Source organism: Mirounga angustirostris, unplaced genomic scaffold (assembly GCF_029215605.1).
Source record: "Mirounga angustirostris isolate CCGP_5_RB_7025 unplaced genomic scaffold, mMirAng1.0.hap1 SCAF_6, whole genome shotgun sequence".
NCBI lineage: Eukaryota > Metazoa > Chordata > Mammalia > Carnivora > Phocidae > Mirounga > Mirounga angustirostris.
The window spans coordinates 102,525,324-102,546,285 of NW_026991714.1; the positions used below are offsets into that span (position 1 = coordinate 102,525,324).

Below are 20,962 nucleotides of genomic sequence, written 5' to 3' on the forward strand. Positions count from 1 at the left end.
TCAATAATGTTTTAGGTATAAATTGCCCTTTACTTTTCAGCTCAGAGACTACCAGCCAAAGGATTAAACACTATTCACTATTCATTGTTATGTCACTGGTCACAAACAGAACCAGGAAGAGAAATATGAGAAGCTACAATTTCTTGCCCCTTCTAGAAAACATACTGAAGAGTCCATGCCTTATTTTCAAATGGGTGTACTCAACACCTTATTACTTATAGTTTCATCTTGGCTTTGGCACTTGCCTTCTGAGCTCCTCCTGTCCGACGGGTAAGAGGCGGCCTTGGAGGAATCATTTCCTTGACCCTGTACCAGAAAAAAATGACAAAAACAAAAACAAACTTTATTATCTGCAGATTTATGTTCTCTTATTCCTACTTCCAAAGGGCTTGTATCGGAGTATCACACTTGAGCACTGCAATTCTCTCATGTAAAAGCCTAGATGTGAACCATAGAACAGGATACAGCTATGAACTAGATAGGAAAGAAGCTAGGAAGCAGCTACTCGAAAAGTAACAAAGTTGTACTTTTGGCTAATTTGAGCCCTGGTTTTATTCTTACATATTTTTTTAAAACTGCTATTGCACTCAAGAGACTGCTTGACTCGGGAGTTGGCAAGAAACAGGTGTTATGATTTTAGGTGCATTCTGTAGAGTCTCTGAAAGAATGAAGTTTTGGAAATCTAAATGGTACAGGCAAGTGAATGCTTTTCTTTCCTCTCCATCTAGGATAAAAAGTGTCCTCTTGTTACACATAATTTATGACTGCATTAAATTACAATAATGATATCAGACGTTGTGCTGATTAAGAGAATATATTTTGTTACTGTCAACCTACTTATGCCAAAACTTCTACCTTCCATTTTCAGGATACCTTATAAAAACTAGAGGAAATTAAATTCTTAGCTCTTCCTCCTTATAGTTTCAGATTCCTGCTGAAGTATATAGTATTGCCTTAAAATTTACAATCAAATTCACAAATTCAGTTTTTCTTTAATAGGTCTTATGTAATTGTATATCTCTGTTCATTATTTCTAATTTTAATTTTATTTATTTTAATAGGTAATATATCCTATGATTCAAAACTTATGAGGTATAAAACAATATATACTAAATTGTCTCCTTGTCCTTTACCTTGTTGACAATCTTGTTGTCCAGCCACCCAATTTCCTCTCCAGAGACAATGTTACTTATTCACTCATTCAAAATATATACTGAGTGTCTACCATCCATCAGGCACTTTTCTAAGTATTGGGGATAGAGCATTAAACAAATTAGGACAAAAATTCTTGCCTTCATGGAGCTTATATGCTAGTGGGGAAAGAAAGACAATAATTAAGATAAACATGTTAGTGAAATGTGCCATGGAGAAAAATAATGCAGGAAGTCAGACAGACTATGTTGGGGACTAAGGTGGTGAAGTAGGGAAACACATTTCATCAAGACTCTTACTGAGATGGTAACATTTGAGTAAAGACCTCAAGGAAGTGAGGAAGCAAGTTGTGTAGATATCTGGGATAAGGAAAATACAGGCAAAGGGAACAGAAAGTGTAGAGGCCTTGTTGCAACAGTGTGCCTGGCATGCATGAAGAACAGCAGGAAGCCAAGTACGGCTAGACAGAAAAAGTGAGAGCAAAGTGCATACAGAATATGTAGGCACTTGTAGGCCACTGTAAGGACTTAGGCATTTACTCAGAGTGTACCAGGGAGTCACTAGTAGTTTCTGAGCAGAGGAGTTAGTTACATGAGTTGACCTCCTTTTTAACACAATCACTATAGAATGCTGTATTAAGAATAAATTGTCCAAATGTCCATCAATTAAAGAATGGGGGAAAAATGTGGTATATCCATAGAGTGAAATATTATTCAAAAACAAAGAAATGAAGTACTGATACATGCTACAGTATGGATGAACCTTGACAGCATTATGTTAAATGAAATAAGCCAGTCACAAAGACCATGTATTGTATGATTCCATTTATATGAAATGTCCAAAGCTGGAAAATCTATACAGACAAAAAGTAGATACGTGGTTGCATAGGGCTGGAGCGTTCTGGGTGAGGGGTTGGCATGAGGGTTGGGAGGAACTGTAGATTGACTGCTAATATGTGTGTGGTTTCTTTTAGGGGTAAGAAAAATGTCATAAAGTTGATTGTGGTGAAGGCTGTACAACTCTGTGAGTATACTAAAAACCACCGAACTCTACCATTTAAATGGGTGAAATGAATGGTATGAGAACTATATCTCAATAAAGCTGTTACTTAATAAAAAGAATAAAGTGAAAGGTAGAATAGTATATGTAGGGAGACCAGGTGAGAGATTACTATGACTCTGACCAGAGAGTTTGTGAGAATTAGATATATGAATTCAGAGTTCAGGAGAGAGGTGCAGGGTCCATATATAAATCTGGAAGCCATCAGCACATAGATGGTAGTTAGAGCCATGAGAGTAGACAAAAACCAAGGGAGTAAACGTAGATTGAAAAGAGGTCCAAGGACTGAGCTCTAAGAGACTCTAACATTTAGAGGCTGAAGACATAAAGAAGGCCAGATGGGGAGGAATAAAACCAAGAGAGTATGGTATCCTGAGAGCCTGGTAAAGAAAGTGCTTCAAGGAGGACTGAGTCATTAAACACTAATAACAGGTCACAATGACCCTGAACACAGACCATTGGATTTAATAATGCAGTAGTCACTAATGGCCTTGCTAAAAACATTTATCTGTAAAGAAGTTACTGGAAATGAGTTACTTGGTTAAAAGACACATGCTTATGTATTTTAACAGCTATTATGACATTGTCCTCCACAGGATTTTTACCAATTTATACTCTCACTAGTTTGAATGACAGAACCTATTTCTAATGTGCTCATCAACAACCTAATGAGTTATTAAGCTTTTTTGATCTTCTGCAATTTAAAAAGGTATTTCAGGGTAGTTTTTAATTTGTACTTCTTTTATTATAAAAGTAATTGAGCTTCTCTTCATGTTTAAGAATGCATTAAATTTATATATATATACATTATTATACATTGACATAGATTCAGCAGTTAGTACATATATGTCTCATCCAGAACCAAAGGCAAATCATCTTTTATGAATATTGGGTCCAATATTCTAACACTGCCATTCTAATTTGCCTTTGTTCTATAATACTGTCACTTGGGCTAGCTTGGAGGAGAAATCTACCTTCTACGTACCTACAGCCAATGAAAAACTTACAGGTAATAACCATATCTCATTAAAAAGTCTAAGAATAGGGGCACCTGAGTGGCTCAGGTCCTGATCTCAGGATGGTGGGATGGAGCCCCACATCAGGCTCTACACTCAGCAGAGGGTCTACTGGAGATTCTCTCTTCCTCTCCCTCTGCCCCTCCCCACTGGGCTTTCTCTCTCTCTCTCTCTAAAATAAACAAATAAGGGCGCCTGGGTGGCTCAGTCAGTTAAGCATCTGCCTTCGGCTCAGGTCAAGATCTCAGGGTTCTAGGATCATGTCCCGCACCGGGCTCTCTGCTCAGCAGGGAGTCTGCTTCTCCTTTGACCCTCTCCATTCTTGTGCTCTCTCTCTCTCTGAAATAAATAAATAAAATCTTTTTTTAAAAAAATAAATCTTTTAAAAAATAAAATAAAATAATAATACCATACTGCATATTTGAGGGGCACCTGGCTGGCTCAGTTGAAAGAGTACGTGACTCAATCTCAGGGTCATGAGTTCAAGCCCCATGTTGGGTATAGAGATTACTAAAAACAAAATAAATAAAACTTAAAAACAAAACAAAACAAAAATATTGTATTGCATATTTGAAGGTTGCTAAAAGAGTAGAACTTAAAAGCTCTATCACAAGAAAAAAATTTTTGCATAACTATGTATGGTGACAGATATTAACTGGACTTATTGTGGTAATCATTTCACAGTGTATACAACTATTGAATCATTATGTTGTACACCTGAAACCAATATAATGTTAAATTTCAATTACACTTCAATAAAAAAATTATTAAAAATTGCACCTACATTTGCTATAAAACTTTCATTAAGCATGCTGTTATTTTGTCACTCAGTATTCCCTATGTAAGAGCTCAAATGAGAAATCTGTTTTAGAAATTAATGCCAGGAAGATATCTGATCTCGTTTGGAACTAGCATGGGTCCTCCTTTAGGATTAGAGCTGCAAAATGTATAGTACTTCCCTTTTTGTTAAACAACTAAGATTTGATGCTTATTTATGAAAGTTCCATTTAATACTTTCTTCCTCTTTGTTTCCATGGCTTGAGTTTTTAACTTTCTATTTCCAGATTATTAATTTTATTTTATATATATCATTTATAGTAAATATTACCAACTTATTTTTGGAAAGGGACTAAACGTAAAGTTTTTTAAAAGCTTTGAAACTTTTTGGTATAAAGGATAAATGTACCACTACAAGCAAGTTATTTTCAAAAGAAGACTTCCAAATGACTAATATGTGAAAAAAATGTTTACTCTCACTAAAACATTTACAATGTGGACTAAAATTAAAATGAGAAACTTTGAAAAAAATTAAATTAAAATGAGAAACTTTCTTCCCCTGCCAAAGTAGAAAATATAAAAAAGTACTGTGTTGTGAATGTATGAAGAAAGAGTAGGCTCATACATCACTTGTGGACCTGCAAACTTTTTGGAAGGCAACTTGGGGGTATTTATCAAGCCTTAAAAATATCTATAATAAATAGTTTCCAAGATAAAAGCTATCATTTCCTTTCATCCTGTACTGAGCATAGTGTTCCTCACACCAAAAGGTAAAGTCTAGACCAGCAAAATGATAGAGAAAAAAACTCTAAACTCCCATCTCTTTGTAGAAACATTGAAAATAACAATCAGAAACTGTCAGAACCAACTCTGCCTGAACTGTGAAAGACAGTCAAAAGTTATGATAACCAAATGAATACTAAACCAAGAAAAAGGCAACTATAATAGTGGGGAAGCTTTGTGGCATTTTTACTTGCCCTTGCCTCACCCCATTCCCAGCTCAGTGGCAATATTGAAAATGGCAACCTGCATTTCCAGTGTGGCACACTGGGCTCTGATTCTGGAGAAGCAGAGCAGACCTTGTTCACAAGTTACTACATTTGTTCTAACCTATCTGGGTCTACCTGAATGACTGACATAAAGCACTCAATTCTGTTTCTCCTATCTTGAAATCCATTCACAGTAGAAAACCAGTGGGTGTGCATTGCTCAAAAACATTGTAAGGTTATCAAAAACCCATAGCTCTGTGGGACAAAAGATTATGGTTGAGACACGACAAACCACCTAAGACCTAGGAAGAAAAGCCAGTTTCTTTGGGAAATTAGGGTATTCAAAAGTACTTGTACAGAAGAATTTAGAAAGCTGCATACATGCTCAGGACAGGATATATGTTCAGAAAAGACCTGAGAAGAACCTAAGCTTCCACCACTGACTGATCTATAGTCCCAGTGCAAGCAGGAAGTGAAGGCTGAGGCAGAATTATAAACAGCCTAGTTAAGCGTTAAAAGAATGCTCCAGGGGCACCTGGGTAGCTCAGTCAGTTAAGTGTCCAACTCTTGATTTTGGCTCATACATCACTTGTGGAACTGCAAACTTTTTCGAAGGCAACTTCCATGATCTCAGGGTCATGGGATTGAGCCCTGCCTCAGGCTCCCCACTCAGCAGGGAGTCTGCTTCTCTCTCTCTGTGCCCCTCCCTCCCCCTGCTCACACATGCTCTCTCTCTCAAAATAAATAAATAAATAATTTTTAAAAAGATTTTATTTATTTATTTGACAGAGAGACAGTGAGAGAGGGAATATAAGTAGGGGGAGTGGGAGAGGGAGAAGCAGGCTTCCCGCTGAGCAGGGAGCCTGATGAGGGACTCAATCCCAGGACCCTGGGATCATGACCTGAGCTGAAGGCAGATGCTTAACGAGTGAGCCACCCAGGCACCCCTAAATAAATAAATCTTAAAAAAAAAAAAAAAAATCCTCTAGCATGCAGTCATCCGCAAAAACAAAAAAAATTTTTTTGTTTTATTTTTGTTTCTTTGTTTGATTATATTAAAATCCTGGGATTCAAGAAAATCTCAATCAAAACACTGGCTGAACACAACCTATAACTTCAACAATTAAGAACAGCAAACCCTAGGGGCGCCTGGGTGGCTCAGTCGGTTGAGCGTCTGCCTTCAGCTCAGGTCATGATCTCAGGGTTCTGGGATCAAGCCCCACATTGGGCTCCCTGCTCTGCGGGAAGCCTGCTTCTCCCTCTCCCAGTCCCCCTGCTTGTGTTCCCATTCTCTCTCTGTGTCTCTCTCTGTCAAATAAATAAATAAATAAATAAAATCTAAAAAAAAAAAAAAAAAACAGCAAACCCTGGGGAAGGGGATAATCTGATTTCCAAACCCCCCACTTTATAATATCAAACTGTCCAGTTTTCAACACCAAAAAAATCGCAAAATGTATAAAACATAAAAATATGCTCTTTCAGAAGAAAAACTAAGTTGATAGAAATTGTCCCTGAAGACGCCCAGACACTGGACTTGCTACAGAAAGATGTGCAATAAAGCAACCTACCTGTGCTCAAAGAGTTAAAGGAAACCACAAAGGAGTAAGAGAAATCAGGAAAATGGCGTATAAACAAAATAAGAATAGAATATCAGTAAAGAGATAGAAATTTTTAAAAGAACCAAATAGAATGTCTGTAGTTGAAAAGTACAATAACTGAAAGGAAATTACTAGAGCATTCAACAGATTTGGTCAGGCAGAAGAAAGAATGAGCAAACTTGAAGATAGGATAACTGAAATTACCTAATCTGAGGAACAGAAAGAAAAACAAACAAACAAAAAAGTAAACAGGGCCTAAAATCTGTAGGACACCATCAACATACACAATTTCTATGACCAACATACACCTTATGGGAATCCCGCAAGGAGAAGAGAGAAGGAAAAGGGCAGGAAGACATGAATCTATACATCCAAGAAGCATAACAATTTCCAAGCAGAATAAACTTGAAGAGATCTATACTAAGACACATTGTAGTCAAATTGTCAGAAACCAAAGACAAGAGAAAAGCTCAAAAAGCAGTGAGAGGAGTGACTTGTCACATAAGATAAACAGATAATTTCAATAATGGCAATAAGATTAACACAAGCCATAGAGGCCAGGAAGTACTAGGATAACATATTTAAAGTTTTGGAAGAAAAAAAAATGCCAACCAAAAACTCTATATACAGCAAATTACCCTTCAAGAATGAAGAAAAAATTGGGCGCCTGGGTGGCTCAGTCATTAAGCGTCTGCCTTTGGCTCAGGTCATGATCCTGGGGTCCTGGGATTGAGTCCCGCATTGGGCTCTCTGTTAGGCAGGAAGCCTGCTTCTCCCTCTCCCACTCCCCCTGCTTGTGTTCCTGCTCTCGCTATCTCTCTCTCTGTCAAATAAATAAATAAAAAATCTTAAAAAAAAAAAAGAATGAAAAAAAAATTAACAAAATAAACAAAAGAGTCTATTAGTAAGATCTAATCTATAAGAAATGCTAAAGGGAGCCCTTCAGGCTGAAATGAAAGGACACTAGTCAGTAACTGGAAGGTAACTGAAGAAATAAGGAACACTGTTAAATGTAAATATGAAAGCCATTATTATTGTACTTTTGGTTTGTAACTCCTGTTTACTTGTTTTTAGAAGGTAAATGCATAAAATAATAGTTAGAAATCTTTCCTAATAGGCACAAAAATGTATAAAAATATAATCTGTGACAGCAGCACCTGGGTGGTTCAATTTGTTCAGTGTCTGACCCTTGATTTTGGCTCAGGTCATAATCTCAGGGTGGTGAAATCAAGCCTCCTGTCTGGCTCTGCAGGAACATAACTCCCCATTTTATACAGATAAAAAGAATAATAAGAGAATATCATGAACAATTATATATCAACAAAGTGGATAACCTAGATGAAATGGATAATTTTCTAGAAACACAATCAAAGCACTATGGTACAATAAAAAAACCATTTTTAAAAATTACATTTATTTAAATGTGACATGGGTGGATAAATACCAGTTTTTTTAAAGTAGCTATCACTGGGTGAGTAGAAATCTGAGTGTTTTTATATACTTGCTGATATCAATTTTCTCCAAATCTTGATCTTTTTTATAATGAGCATATACTGCTTTTGTAATAAGTAAACAACAGTAACAAAAGAAATTTCATCTGAGGAAAAAAAACAGAAAACTTTCTGCTACTTAGCCTAGGAAAATTATATTTATGGGGACAATCTGAATTCCTTTTATTTATACCTAAAATGTGTTTGTAAAACAAGTATAAGAACCATTGCTACATACCTTCTGGCTAGCTCCTCTGGCATTCGCTTTGGAACCAAGGCTCTGTCCAGCTGAATCTCCAACACAATGTATGTCCCTGCTTCTACATATTGCTGTAAAGATATTTGTCTCTAACTTATTCTTTTCATTAAAAACAGATATTTATGAACAAATTTTAGTAACATAAGATAACATTCACAATACAAGTAAGAAAACTGCATATACAACTATATGTATATAGCATGATCTTGACTGTCAAAATATTTTTAATATAGAAAAATAACTGGAAAGAAAATAGTAACAGTGGTTATCTCTTGCAGAAAAGCATTTCAGTTTTATTCTTGGAAACTTTTATCTCAGCTGAAGCACTGTTTAACTTGTTCAATGCTTTTCTTGGAACTGTTTTAAGTGAATGCTATTCTTTCTGCCACCACACCTTCCAAGTCCTGTGGAAATATTCACATAACATTCTGATATTCCCACTCACAGCATCCACATCACCATCTACCAACTGCAGCCTGATGGACATTTCTACCCAGAATTTTGCCAGCATCCTAAATACAACATATCCCAAATTGAACTTATCATTTCCCTTATATTGACCTCTCTTTTGACTTTTCTCTTAATGATTTTGTCATCCTTCTAGAAGGTAAGGCTTGAAACCTGAGTTATCTTTACCTGTTCTTCCTCAGCACCCTCAAACTTCCCAATTCCAGATATTGCCTCTTCAAGTTTCTTTCTTTACTACAACATCTTCTCTAAATCAAACTGGCACTAACACTCATCTGTATTATAATAAAAACCTATAAACTGATATTTGAAGCCCCCTCCCGAATTTCCTTCTCTTTTTCACATCCTTGCAAGAGTTCTGCCCTAAAATACATATAAGGTCTTATTTCCACATAACTTAAAAACCTTTCATGTGAGTCTCCCAGATGAAGCTCAAGAGTCCCTCATCACCTATATAATGAAGACCAAACTTTTTAGCAAGGCTTTCAACAACAAGCCTTTCTACAACTCAGTGCAGCCTCTCCTTTCTCACCTCCTTCTAGAATCTCTCCTTTCTTTTCATTTCTCTACTCCATACACTAAATTAATTGATATACTCCAAATTCTGCTACCTTCTTTGTGCCTTGACTCAAGTTATTCCCTGGTCCTGAAATGCCTACTCCCTCATCTTCATCTGGCAAATTGTTCTCTTAATCTTTCACTACTTAGCACAGATGCCACCTCTTCCATGTAGGCTTCTGAGACTGCCCCATCCTAGGAGTGATTAATCTGTCTTCTCTGAGCCCTCACAGCCCTTTTATTTGTACCTCTATTACAGCACTCATCAAAATTCTGTATTATGGTTAGTTATGTACCGATCTGTTTCACCCACCAGACTACTGAGTGTCCTGAACGCACATGAGTAAATGCTGCAGATCATAAATCTTTGCATTCCTCCTAGTGCATAATATAGGAGAATTAATAAAAGACATAAACTTGTAATGTTAGAAAGGACCTTAAAGCTAATTTGGTACTACCTGCTCATTTTAGAGAGTCTCAACAAGACAAAGAAATTTACCCAAAGTCATAAGCTAGTCATGGCAAATATGGGACGGTAACTAAGATAATGAGCATTTTTCACAATATCATACTCAATTTTCCAACTCTTTATGCATAGTTACCTGTCCTTCTGGATTGTGGCTTAGAGAGGGTTCAACTTCCAAAGGAGTATCTGAGCTCTGAGATTTTATACTAGGTGCTTGCTGAAAGAAAATGAACACACCTCAAAAACTGAATTCTTACATGGTGTTCACAATGTTAGGAACAATGATCTTTATGTTGCAACAAAATGCAAACGAAACTGATGCAATTTGCCAGATAAGAAATCAGTGCAAGCCTCTGGAATGTAACAAAACTAGCAAAATCATCACCTTCTAAACAACCTACCAAATCCCCAGGCCTAAGCCTTCCTTCCATATCCTTTTCTTTGACTGTTTTCTCTTCCTTCAGGTTCTTAGAAACAACAGGTTTAGACAATGGAGAATTAATTCCTCCTATTTTATTATTCTGAATCAAATGATGGCCAGTGTCCCGGAACAAGCTAAATAAACATTTGGTCTGAAAAGAAACAACAAAAAAATGCAATGAATCACAGGCAAATGAGACAGATTTGAAAGAAACATATTATTCTTTAACATCATTCAGTTTTCTAGTAATCTCAACATTGTAGAATCAGAGGGAGATAGGGGAAATGAAAAACTTTATTGATTGCCATACTTGTCGAATAGGTAAAACCATCATAGAAAGTTAGCTGCCTACCCTATTATTTAAATTATTATGAGGTGGGACGCCTGGGTAGCTCAGACCACTATGCATCTGCTTTCAGCTCAGGTCATGATCCCAGGGTCCTGGGAATGAGTCCCATATTGGGCTCCTTGCTCAGCGGGGAACCTGCTTCTCCCTCTGCCTGCCGCTTCCCCTGCTTGTGCGCTCTCTCTCTGACAAATAAATAAAATCTTAAATTATTATGAGGAAACCTTTCAACCTTGCCTGATTTTGGTGTTTCATAACTCTTATTCCCAGAAAGCTTTTAATCTTTGATACACAATTTCAGATTATTACTGCATAAGAAATATTATCTAATTACTACCGGCTTATCAAGTATAATTGGAAAAATAAGGCAGGTTTAAAGTTCAAACTAAAAACTTTGTATAAGGAAATTCAAACTTTAGGTAAATGACTGGGAAAAAAATCTCATAACAATTTTTTAATTAAACAACATGGGTAAAATCTAAATACAATTTATGCTGAGTGAAAGAAGCCAGACCAAAAAACAAAGAGGGGGAAGAGTGGTCAGAGGTATGAGAGGATAATAGGGGAGACAAGAAAACTTTGGTGGGGGGGCAGGTAATGGATATGTACATTATCTTGATTACAGTGATAGTTTCACTGATATACTATAAATATTCACATACATGTCTTTGTGTAAATGCAGGTTTTCAGTTCTCTTGGGTAAGTTCCTAAAAATGATTTTCTGGGTTGTATGCTAAGTTAGTGTTTAACATAGATTTTCTGTATAATTTTTCTACCAAGTATTGAGATCGGAATATTGAAATTTCTAAATGTTACGCTCAGATTACCTATTTCTCCTTTCAGTTCTGTTGGATTTTGCTTCAAGTACTATGAGGTTCTGTTGTTAGGTATGTATACATTTATAATGTATATATTTATTATATACAATACTTTGTAAATTCTATCTTCCTAATTAGTTGACCCTTTAATCATTCTGACATGCCACTCTATGTTGTTAGTAATACTTCCTTTTTTTTTTTTTTAAAGATTTTATTTATTTATTTGACAGAGGGAGACACAGCGAGAGAGGAAATACAAGCAGGGGGAATGGGAGAGGGAGAAGCAGACTCCCTGCTGAGCAGGGAGCCTGACGCGGGGCTCAATCCCAGGACCCTGGGATCATGACCTGAGCCGAAGGCAGACACTTAACGACTGAGCCACCCAGGCGCCCCAGTAATACTTCCTTGAAGTTTCTTTTGTCTGATATAAATATAGCCACTCAGCTGTTACATTTTCCATTTGCATGGTATATCTTTTCCATCTTTTTACAATTTATGTGTATCTGAATCTAAGTGTGTCTGTTTTTACACAGAATTATATTGAATCTTGATTTTTTAAAATCTGGTCTTGTAATCTCTAACCTTTCATTGGGGTGTTTAATGCTACTTACATATAAAGTTATTGTTGAAGTATTTACATGTATGTTTGCCATTTTGCTATTTGCTTTCTACATATCTTGTCTTTTTTGTTCCTCTGCTGTTCCTTTAAGTGCCTTCTTTTATGTTAAATATTTGTGATGCTCCCATTTAATTCCTCTGTTTATATATATATATATATATATATATACACACACACACATATGTATTTGTGTATATGCATATGTACACACACACGATTTTCTTAGCCATCCTAACTAATCACAATCTATATCACATTGATAGCAACTTAATTCTGGTATAATGTAGAAACTTTAGTGCACTGTAGTTCCATACTATCCTCCCTCCTTTATGCTATCGTTATCATATAAATTAAATCTATATATGTTATAAACCCAGCAATATAATTAATGCTTTATATAATGTCTTTCAAAGAAATTAAGAGTAAAAGTGAAAAATATATTTCTAAAATCTTTTATATTAACTTAAATTTAACCATTTTTAGTGCTCTTTGTTTCTTCTGGTGGATTCACGTTAGCAATTGGTGCCATATCCTTTCCAGCATTCACGTTAGCAATTGGTGCCATACCCTTTCCAGCTGAAGAACTTCCTTTAGTGTTTCTTGCAAGACAAGTTAGTTAGTAACAAATTCTTTCAATATCTGTTTATCCTGGGATGTCTTTATTTCGCCTTCATTTTTGATTGCTAGAGTTTTCATTCAGCACTTTGAATATATTATTCCACTGCCTTCTGGATTCCTTTGTTTCAGAAGAAAAATCAGCTGTTAACTACATTGGTGCTCCCCTATAACCAATGAGTTGTTTTTCTCCTGTTGAATTCATGATTTTTCTCTTTGTCTTTTAACAGTTCACTATGATATCTATATTGTAGATCTTTGTATGCTTATCCTACTGGGGATTCTCTGAACTTCTTGGATATGTAGGTTAATGTATTCATCAAACATGGGACATTTCCAGGAGGGAGAGGAGCAAGATGGTGGAGGAGTAGAAGACCTAAATTTCATCTGGTCCCAGGAATTCAGCTAGTTATCAAACCATTCTGAACACCTACAAACTAAACAGGGGATCGAAGAAAAGAATAGTAGCAATTCTATGAACAGAAAAGTGACCACTTTCTGGAAGGTAGGACATGCAGAGAAGTGAATCTCAGGTGATAACATGGGAAGATAGACCCCGGGGGTGGGGGGCAGGGGAGGGAGCCTCCGTCAGCCGGCTACTGGCAAGTGACAGAGCAGCAGAGCACAAAATTGGAACTTTTAGAAGTCTGCTCCACTGAGGGATGTCACTCCAGTGGCTAAGCAAGGGGTGGGGGGGTGGGTGTGGAACCCTCACTGGGACAGTGTGGTCTCAGGACCCTCGGGGTCACAGAAAGACCAGGGGTGACTGAGTGTGGCAGAGCTCCCAGGAGCCAAGGAGTGGGCTCGCAGCTTGGGGTTGCCATAAACCGTGATCTGTGACACAGTCGGGCCCCTGCTCTTTGAGCAGGCACCCAACAAGTGGCAGATTGGGGGAGTCTCCCCTTCTTCCCCCAGGAAGAGCAGCATGGGAGTGCACCGCAGGAATCTGCTGGGTTTGGAGACTCCAAACAGGGTCGGGTGCCAGAGATAGAAACGTTTGGTCACAGGCTAGGTGAGCTCGGAGTGCGGCCAGAGACCAGGGAGACAGGAGTAACTGACTGCTTTTCTCTGGGGGCTCACTCAGGAGTGGGGCCCTGAGTTCTTGGCTCCTCTGGGGCCAGAGATTGGGAAGCCTCCATTTTCATTCTCATCCTCCAAAGCTGTACAGAAAACTTTCGGGGAACAAAAGCTACCGAGAGCAAACCCAAGCAGATTACTTAGCCTGGCCCCTGACAAGGGTGGTGCAATTCCACCTCGGGCAAAGACATTTGAGAATCACTGCAACAGGCCCCTCCCCCAGAAGATCAGCAAGAACATCCAGCCAAGACCCAGTTTAGTGATCAAAGAGAACTGTAAAACTCCAGTGCTAGGAGAATACAGCACATAGAATTCATGGCTTTTTTCCCATGATTATTTAGTCTTTCAAAGTTAATTTTTAAATTTTTCTTTATTTTTTCTTTTTCTATTTCTTTTTTTAAAAATTTTTCTTCTTTCCTTTTTCAACCAACATCTTATCAATTCCTTTTAAAATTTTTTTAAAAAGATTTTATTTATTTGACAGAGAGAGAGACAGCATGAGAGGGAACATAAGCAGGGGGAGCAGGGGAGGGAGAAGCAGGCTTCCCATGGAGCAGGAAGCCCAATGCGGGGCTCGATCCCAGGACCCTGGGATCATGACCTGAGCCGAATGCAGACACTTAATGACCAAGCCACCCAGATGCCCCTTAAAAATCTTTTTTAGTTTTCATTTTTACAGTCATATTCTATCCCCTCATTGTATTTAACCATATATATATATATGTTTTTCTTTCTTTAAATTTTGGTATACAGTTTCTTCTAACAGACCAAAATATACCCTAAATCCAATGTATGGCTTTGTTCTAGTCTCCCAACTGATCACATTCTCTCCTTTTTTTTTTTCTTCTTTCTGTTTTCAACCAATTTCTTATCTTATCAATTGCTTTTTTAAAATCTTTTTTATTTTTCATCTTTACAGTCATATTCCATCCCTTCATCATATTTACCCTTATTTTTGTATATATATGTTTTTCTTTCTTTAAATTTTTGGGAGGCAGTTTCTCCTAACAGACAAAAAAACACTCAAAATCTAGTGTGTGGCTCTGTTCTATTCACCATCCTGATCATATTCTTTTTTTTTCTTTCTTTCTTTCTTTTCCCCCCGGTTTCAGGTCTCTTCTGATGTGTTTATAGTGTATATTTTTCTGGGGTCGTTGTTACCCTGTTAGCATTTTGTTCTCTCATTCATCTATTCTTCTCTGGACAAAATGACAAGATGGAAAAACTCACCTCAAAAAAAAAAAAAAAGAACAAGAGTCAGTACCAACTGCCAGCGACCTAATCAATATGGACATTAATAAGATGTTGGAACTAGAGTTCAGAATGACGATTATAAAGATACTAGCTGGGCTTGAAAAAGCATAGAAGCTACTAGAGAATCCCTTTCTGGAGAAATAAAAGAACTAAAATCTAACCAAGTCAAAATCAAAAAGGCTATTAATGAGGTGCAATAAAAAATGGAGGCTCTAACTGCTAGGATTAATGAAGCAGAAGAGAGATTAATGATCTAGAAGACCAAATGATGGAGAATAAAGAAGCTGAGAAACAGAGAGATAAACAACTACTGGATCACGAGGGGAGAATTTGAGAGATAAGTGATACCATAAGACAAAACAATATTAGAATAATTGGGATCCCAGAAGAAGAAGAAAGAGAGAGGGGGGCAAAAGGTATATTGGAGCAAATTATAGCACATTCTTCTCTAGTGCACATGGAACATTCTCCAGAATAGATCACATCCTGGGTAACAAATCAGGTCTCAACCAGTACCAAAAGATTGGGATCATTCCCTGCATATTTTCAGACCACAATGCTTTGAAACTAGAACTCAATCACAAGAGGAAAGTCGGAAAGAACTCAAATACATGGAGGCTAAAGAACATCCTACTGAAGAATGAATGGGTCAAACAGGAAATTAAAGAAGAATTTTAAAAATTCATGGAAACAAATGAAAATGAAAAAACAAAATCTTTGGGATGCAGCAAAGGCAGTCCTAAAGGAAAGTATATAGCAATATAAGCCTTTCTCAAGAAACTAGAAAGGTCTCAAATACACAACCTAACCCTATACCTAAAGGAGCTGGAGAAAGAACAGCAAATAAAGCCTAAACCCAGCAGGAGAAGAGAAATAATAAAGATCAGAGCAGAAATCAATGAAATAGAAACCAAAGAACAGTAGAAGAGATCAACGAAACTAGGAGCTGGTTCTTTGAAAGAATTAACAAGATTGATAAACCCCTGGCCAGACTCATCAAAAAGAAAAGAGAAATGACCCAAATAAACAAAATCATGGATGAAAGAGGAGAAATCACAACCAACACCAAAGAAATACAAACAATTATAAGAACATATTATGAGCAACTATATGGCAGCAAATTAGACAATCTGGAAGAAATGGATGCATTCCTAGATACATATAAACTACCAAAACTGAACCAGGAAGAAATAGAAAACCTGAACAGACCCATAACCAGTAAGGAAATTGAAGCAGTAATAAAAATCTCCCAACAAACAAGAGCCCAGGGCCAGATGGCTTCCCAGGGGAATTCTACCAAACATTTAAAGAAGAATTAATACCTATTCTTCTGAAACTGTTCCAAAAAATAGAAATGGAAGGAAACCTTCCAACCTCATTTTATGAGGCCAGCACTACCTTGATCCCAAAACCAGACAAAGACCCCACCAAAAAGGAGAATTACAGACCAATATCCCTGATGAACATGGATGCAAAAATTCTCACCAAAATACTAGCCAACAGGATCCAACAGTACATTAAAAGGATTATTCACCATGACCAAGTGGGATTTATTCCTGGGCTGCATGTTGGTTTAACATCTGCAAATCAATCAATGTGATACAATATATTAATAAAAGAAAAAACAAGAACCATATGATCCTCTCAATAGATGAAAAAGCATTTGACAAAGTACAGCATCCTTTTTTGATTAAAACCCTTCATAGAGTAGGGATAGAGGGTACATACCTCAATATCATAAAATCTACCTATGAAAAACCCACAATGAATATCATTCTCAATGGGGAAAAACTGAGAGCTTTTCCCCTAAGGTCAGGAACACGGCAGGAATGTCCACTATCACCACTGCTATTCAACATAGTACTAGAAGTCCTAGCCTCAGCAATCAGACAACAAAAAGAAATAAAAGGCATCCGAATCGGTGAAGAAGAAGTCAAACTCTCACTTTGCAGATGATATGATAGTTTATGTGGAAAACCCAAAAGACTCCACCCCAAAACTGCTGGAACTCATACAGGAATTTAGTAAAGTGGCAGGATATAAAATCAATGCACAAAAATCAGTTGCATGTCTATACACCAACAACAAGACAGAAGAAAGAGAAATTTAGGAGTCGATCCCATTTACAATTGCACCCAACACCATAACATACCTAGGAATAAATCTAACCAAAGAGGCAAAGCATCTGTACTCAGAACTATAGAACACTCATGAAAGAAATTGAGGAAGACACAAAGAAATGGAAAAACATTCCATGCTCATGGATTGGAAGAACAAATATTGTGAAAATGTCAATGCTACCCAGAGCAATCTACACATTTAAAGCAATCCCTATCAAAATACCATCAACTTTTTTCAAAGAAATGGAACAAATAATCCTAAAATTTGTGTGGAACCAGAAAAGACCCCGAATAGCCAGAGGAATGTTGAAAAAGATAAGCAAAGCTGGTGGCATCACAATTCCGGACTTCAAGCTCTATTACAAAGCTGTCATCATCAGCGAAATAGGTCAATTAGAGAAAGACATGTATCATATGACCTCACTGATATGAGGAATTCTTAATCTCAGGAAACAAACTGAGGGTTGCTGGAGTGGGGGGTGGGGTGGGAGGGATGGGGTGGCTGGGTGATAGACATTGGGGAGGGCATGTGCTATGGTGAGTGCTGTGAATTGTGCAAGACTGTTGAATCACAGATCTGTACCTCTGAAACAAATAATGCAATATATGTTAAGAAAAAAAAAAAAAAGAAGATAGCAGGAGGGGAAGAATGAAGGGTGGGGAAATCGGAGGGGGAGACGAACCATGAGAGACGATGCACTCTGAAAAACAAACTGAGGGTTCTAGAGGGGAGGGGGGTGGGAGGATGGGTTAGCCTGGTGATGGGTATTAAAGAGGCACGTTCTGCATGGAGCACTGGGTGTTATGCACAAACAATGAATCATGGAACACTACATCAAAAACTAATAATGTAATGTATGGTGATTAACATAACAATAAAAAATTAAAAACAAAAAACCCAAAAAAAACACCCCAAAGCTGTCATCATCAAGACAGTATGATACTGCCACAAAAACAGACACATAGATCAATGGAACAGAATAGAGAGCCCAGAAATGGATCCTCAACTCTATGGTCAACTCATCTTTGATAAAGCAGGAAAGAATGTCCAATGGAAAAAAGACAGTCTCTTCAACAAATGGTGTTGGGAAAATTGGACAGCCACATGCAGAAGAATGAAATTGGACCATTTCCTTACACCACACACAAAAATAGACTCAAAATGGATGAAAAACCTAAATGTGAGACAGGAATCCATCAAAATCCTTGAGGAGAACACAGGCAGCAACCTCTTCGACCTCAGCCGCAGAAACTTCTTCCTAGAAACATTGCCAAAGGCAAGGGAAGCAAGGGCAAAAATGAACTATTGGGACTTCATCAAGATAAAAAGTTTTTGCACAGCAAAGGAAACAGTCAACAAAACCAAGAGACAATCGACAGAATGGGAGAAGATACTTGCAAATGACATATCAGATAAAGGGCTAGTATCCAAAATCTATAAAGAACTTATCAAACTCAACACCCAGAGAACCAATAATCCAATCAAGAAATGGGCAGAAGACATGAACAGACATTTTTCCAAAGAAGACATCCAAATGGCCAACAGACACATGAAAAAGTGCTCAACATCACTCAGCATCAGGGAAATACAAATCAAAACCTCAATGAGATACCACCTCACACCCGTCAGAATGGCTAAAATTAACAAGTCAGGAAATGACAGATTTTGGCAAGGATGCGGAGAATGGGGAACCCTCCTACACTGTTGGTGGGAATGCAAGCTGGTGCAGCCACTCAGGAAAACAGTATGGAGGTTGCTCAAAAAGTTGAAAATAGAGCTACCCTACGACCGAGCAATTGCGCTACTGGGTATTTACCCTAAACATACAGATGTAGTGATCCGAAGGGGCACCTGCACCCCAATGTTTATAGCAGCATTGTCCACAATAGCCAAACTATGGAAAGAGCCTAGATGTCCATTAACAGATGAATGGATAAAAAAGATGTGGTATATATATATATACAATGGAATATTATGCGCCATCCAAAAAAAAAGAAATCTTGCCATTTGCAATGACGTGGATGGAACTAGAGGGTATTATGCTAAGCAAAATAAGTCAATCAGAGAAAGACAAGTATCATATGATCTCACTTATATGAGGAGTTTGAGAAACAAGACAGAGGATCATAGGGAAAGGGAGGGAAAAATGAAACAAGACGAAACCAGAGAGGGAGACAAACTATAAGAGACTCTTAATCTCAGGAAACAAACAGGATTGCTGGAGTGGAGTGAGGTGGGAGGGATGGGGTGGCTGGGTGATGGACACTGGGGAGGGTATGTGCTATGGTGAGTGCTGTGAATTGTGTAAGACTGATGAATCACAGATCTGTACCCCAGAAAAAAATAATACATTGTATGTTAATTTAAAAAAATGGGTCATTTCCAGACATTATTTCTTCATGTATCATTTCTGTCTCTTACTCTCTCTCTTCCCTCCTGGGACTCTGATTACAATTATGTTGGTTGCTCTCCACAAGATATCCATTTCAACCAACAACTCACTGGGCATAGGTCCTCAAACCACTGCTCCAAATTGTGTGAAGCTTCTGTGGCAGCAGAATCACTGCACTGATTAAGCCGAAGGAGTGGAGTAGGGAAGAGCTTAGGTAAGTTTTAGGAGCAGCCCTAAGCAAGTATGCCTCAAACTTCATAGTTTTTCATGATTAATACTTCTCGGTTTGTTGATGCCTTTGGTCAATTTCCAGAGTGCTGAAATGATTTTTTGTCAATTTGTCCAGCTTTATAGTTGCTTTTGGGGGTTGGTGGATAGAAAATTTGACAAGCTCCTCACTCAGACATAGACAAAAAGATTTTCTCTCTAATATTTTCCATATATATTTAAAATTATGATTATATATTTTTTAAAAGTTGTGATCACATTGAATATAATTTTATATCCTGATTTTTTATTTAATAGACTATCACATACATCCTCTCATGTTTTTAAAATTTTCATAAGGATAATTTTTAATATATGCACAATATTCTCCAACCATATGGATATAATAAAAGTAACAAAGATGTCTGTGTGTCAACTATTCCCCATAGTGCTTTACATATTTTACCTCATTTAATATGTAAAACAACTCTAGGAAATGAGCATTGTCTTCATTTTATTGACAAATAAACTAAAGTTGAGAGAAACTTAGTCATTTGCCTGAAGTCACCCAGCTAGTGAATGGCAGTTCCAGAATTCAAACTAGAGGCTGACTGACATCAAGGCCTATAACCTTTCAATGATGATATACTGTTTCCCTCAGATTCCTAAGAATATCTTCATGTAGTAAAATTTGGATACAATTCTACTTATTCCCTTAAAATAGATTCCTAGAAGTAGGAATACTATGGGAAAAGATTTAAGTATTCTAAGCTTCTTAATACATACTGATAATTTTTTTTTTTCAGTTTGTACTAATTTACACTTCTAGTAGTGAATGAGAGTTGTTGTTTTACTACACCTTTGCCACCAATGGGCATTATCATATATTTTTTAAAGGTTTTATTTATTTATTTGACAGAGAGACACAGCAAGAGAGGGAACACAAGCTGGGGGAGTGGGAGAGGGAGAAGCAGGCTCCCCACCAAGCAGAGAGCCTGATGCGGGGCTTGATCCCAGGACCCTGGGATCATGACCTGAGCTGAAGTCAGATGCTTAACAACTGAGCCACCCAGGCACCCCCATTATCATACTTTAAAGAATTGTCTAATTTTACAGGTAAAATGATATTTTATTATTATTTTAATTTGTAATTTTTTGATTATAGATAAGGCCAAACATTTCTTCTTTTATTTATTCGCCATTGACATTTCTTCTTTTGTGATCTGCTATTTCATGTACTTTGCCCTTTAAAAAAAATTT

General features: G+C 37.3%; 1 protein-coding gene across 19 annotated transcripts in view; it reads right to left on the reverse strand.

Moving 5' to 3' along the window:
• Positions 1 to 20,962, reverse strand: part of CFAP70 (cilia and flagella associated protein 70) — a 125,156-nt gene that overhangs the window by 50,466 nt on the left and 53,728 nt on the right. For all 19 annotated transcript variants that reach the window (XM_064594808.1, XM_064594812.1, XM_064594807.1 and 16 more), the window contains 4 exons: positions 10,234 to 10,404; positions 9,969 to 10,049; positions 8,320 to 8,411; positions 246 to 306 (listed from right to left, as the gene is read on the reverse strand). In XM_064594808.1, the coding sequence (XP_064450878.1) occupies positions 246 to 306; positions 8,320 to 8,411; positions 9,969 to 10,049; positions 10,234 to 10,404 (405 nt within the window). The remainder of the gene's footprint in view (positions 1 to 245; positions 307 to 8,319; positions 8,412 to 9,968; positions 10,050 to 10,233; positions 10,405 to 20,962) is intronic.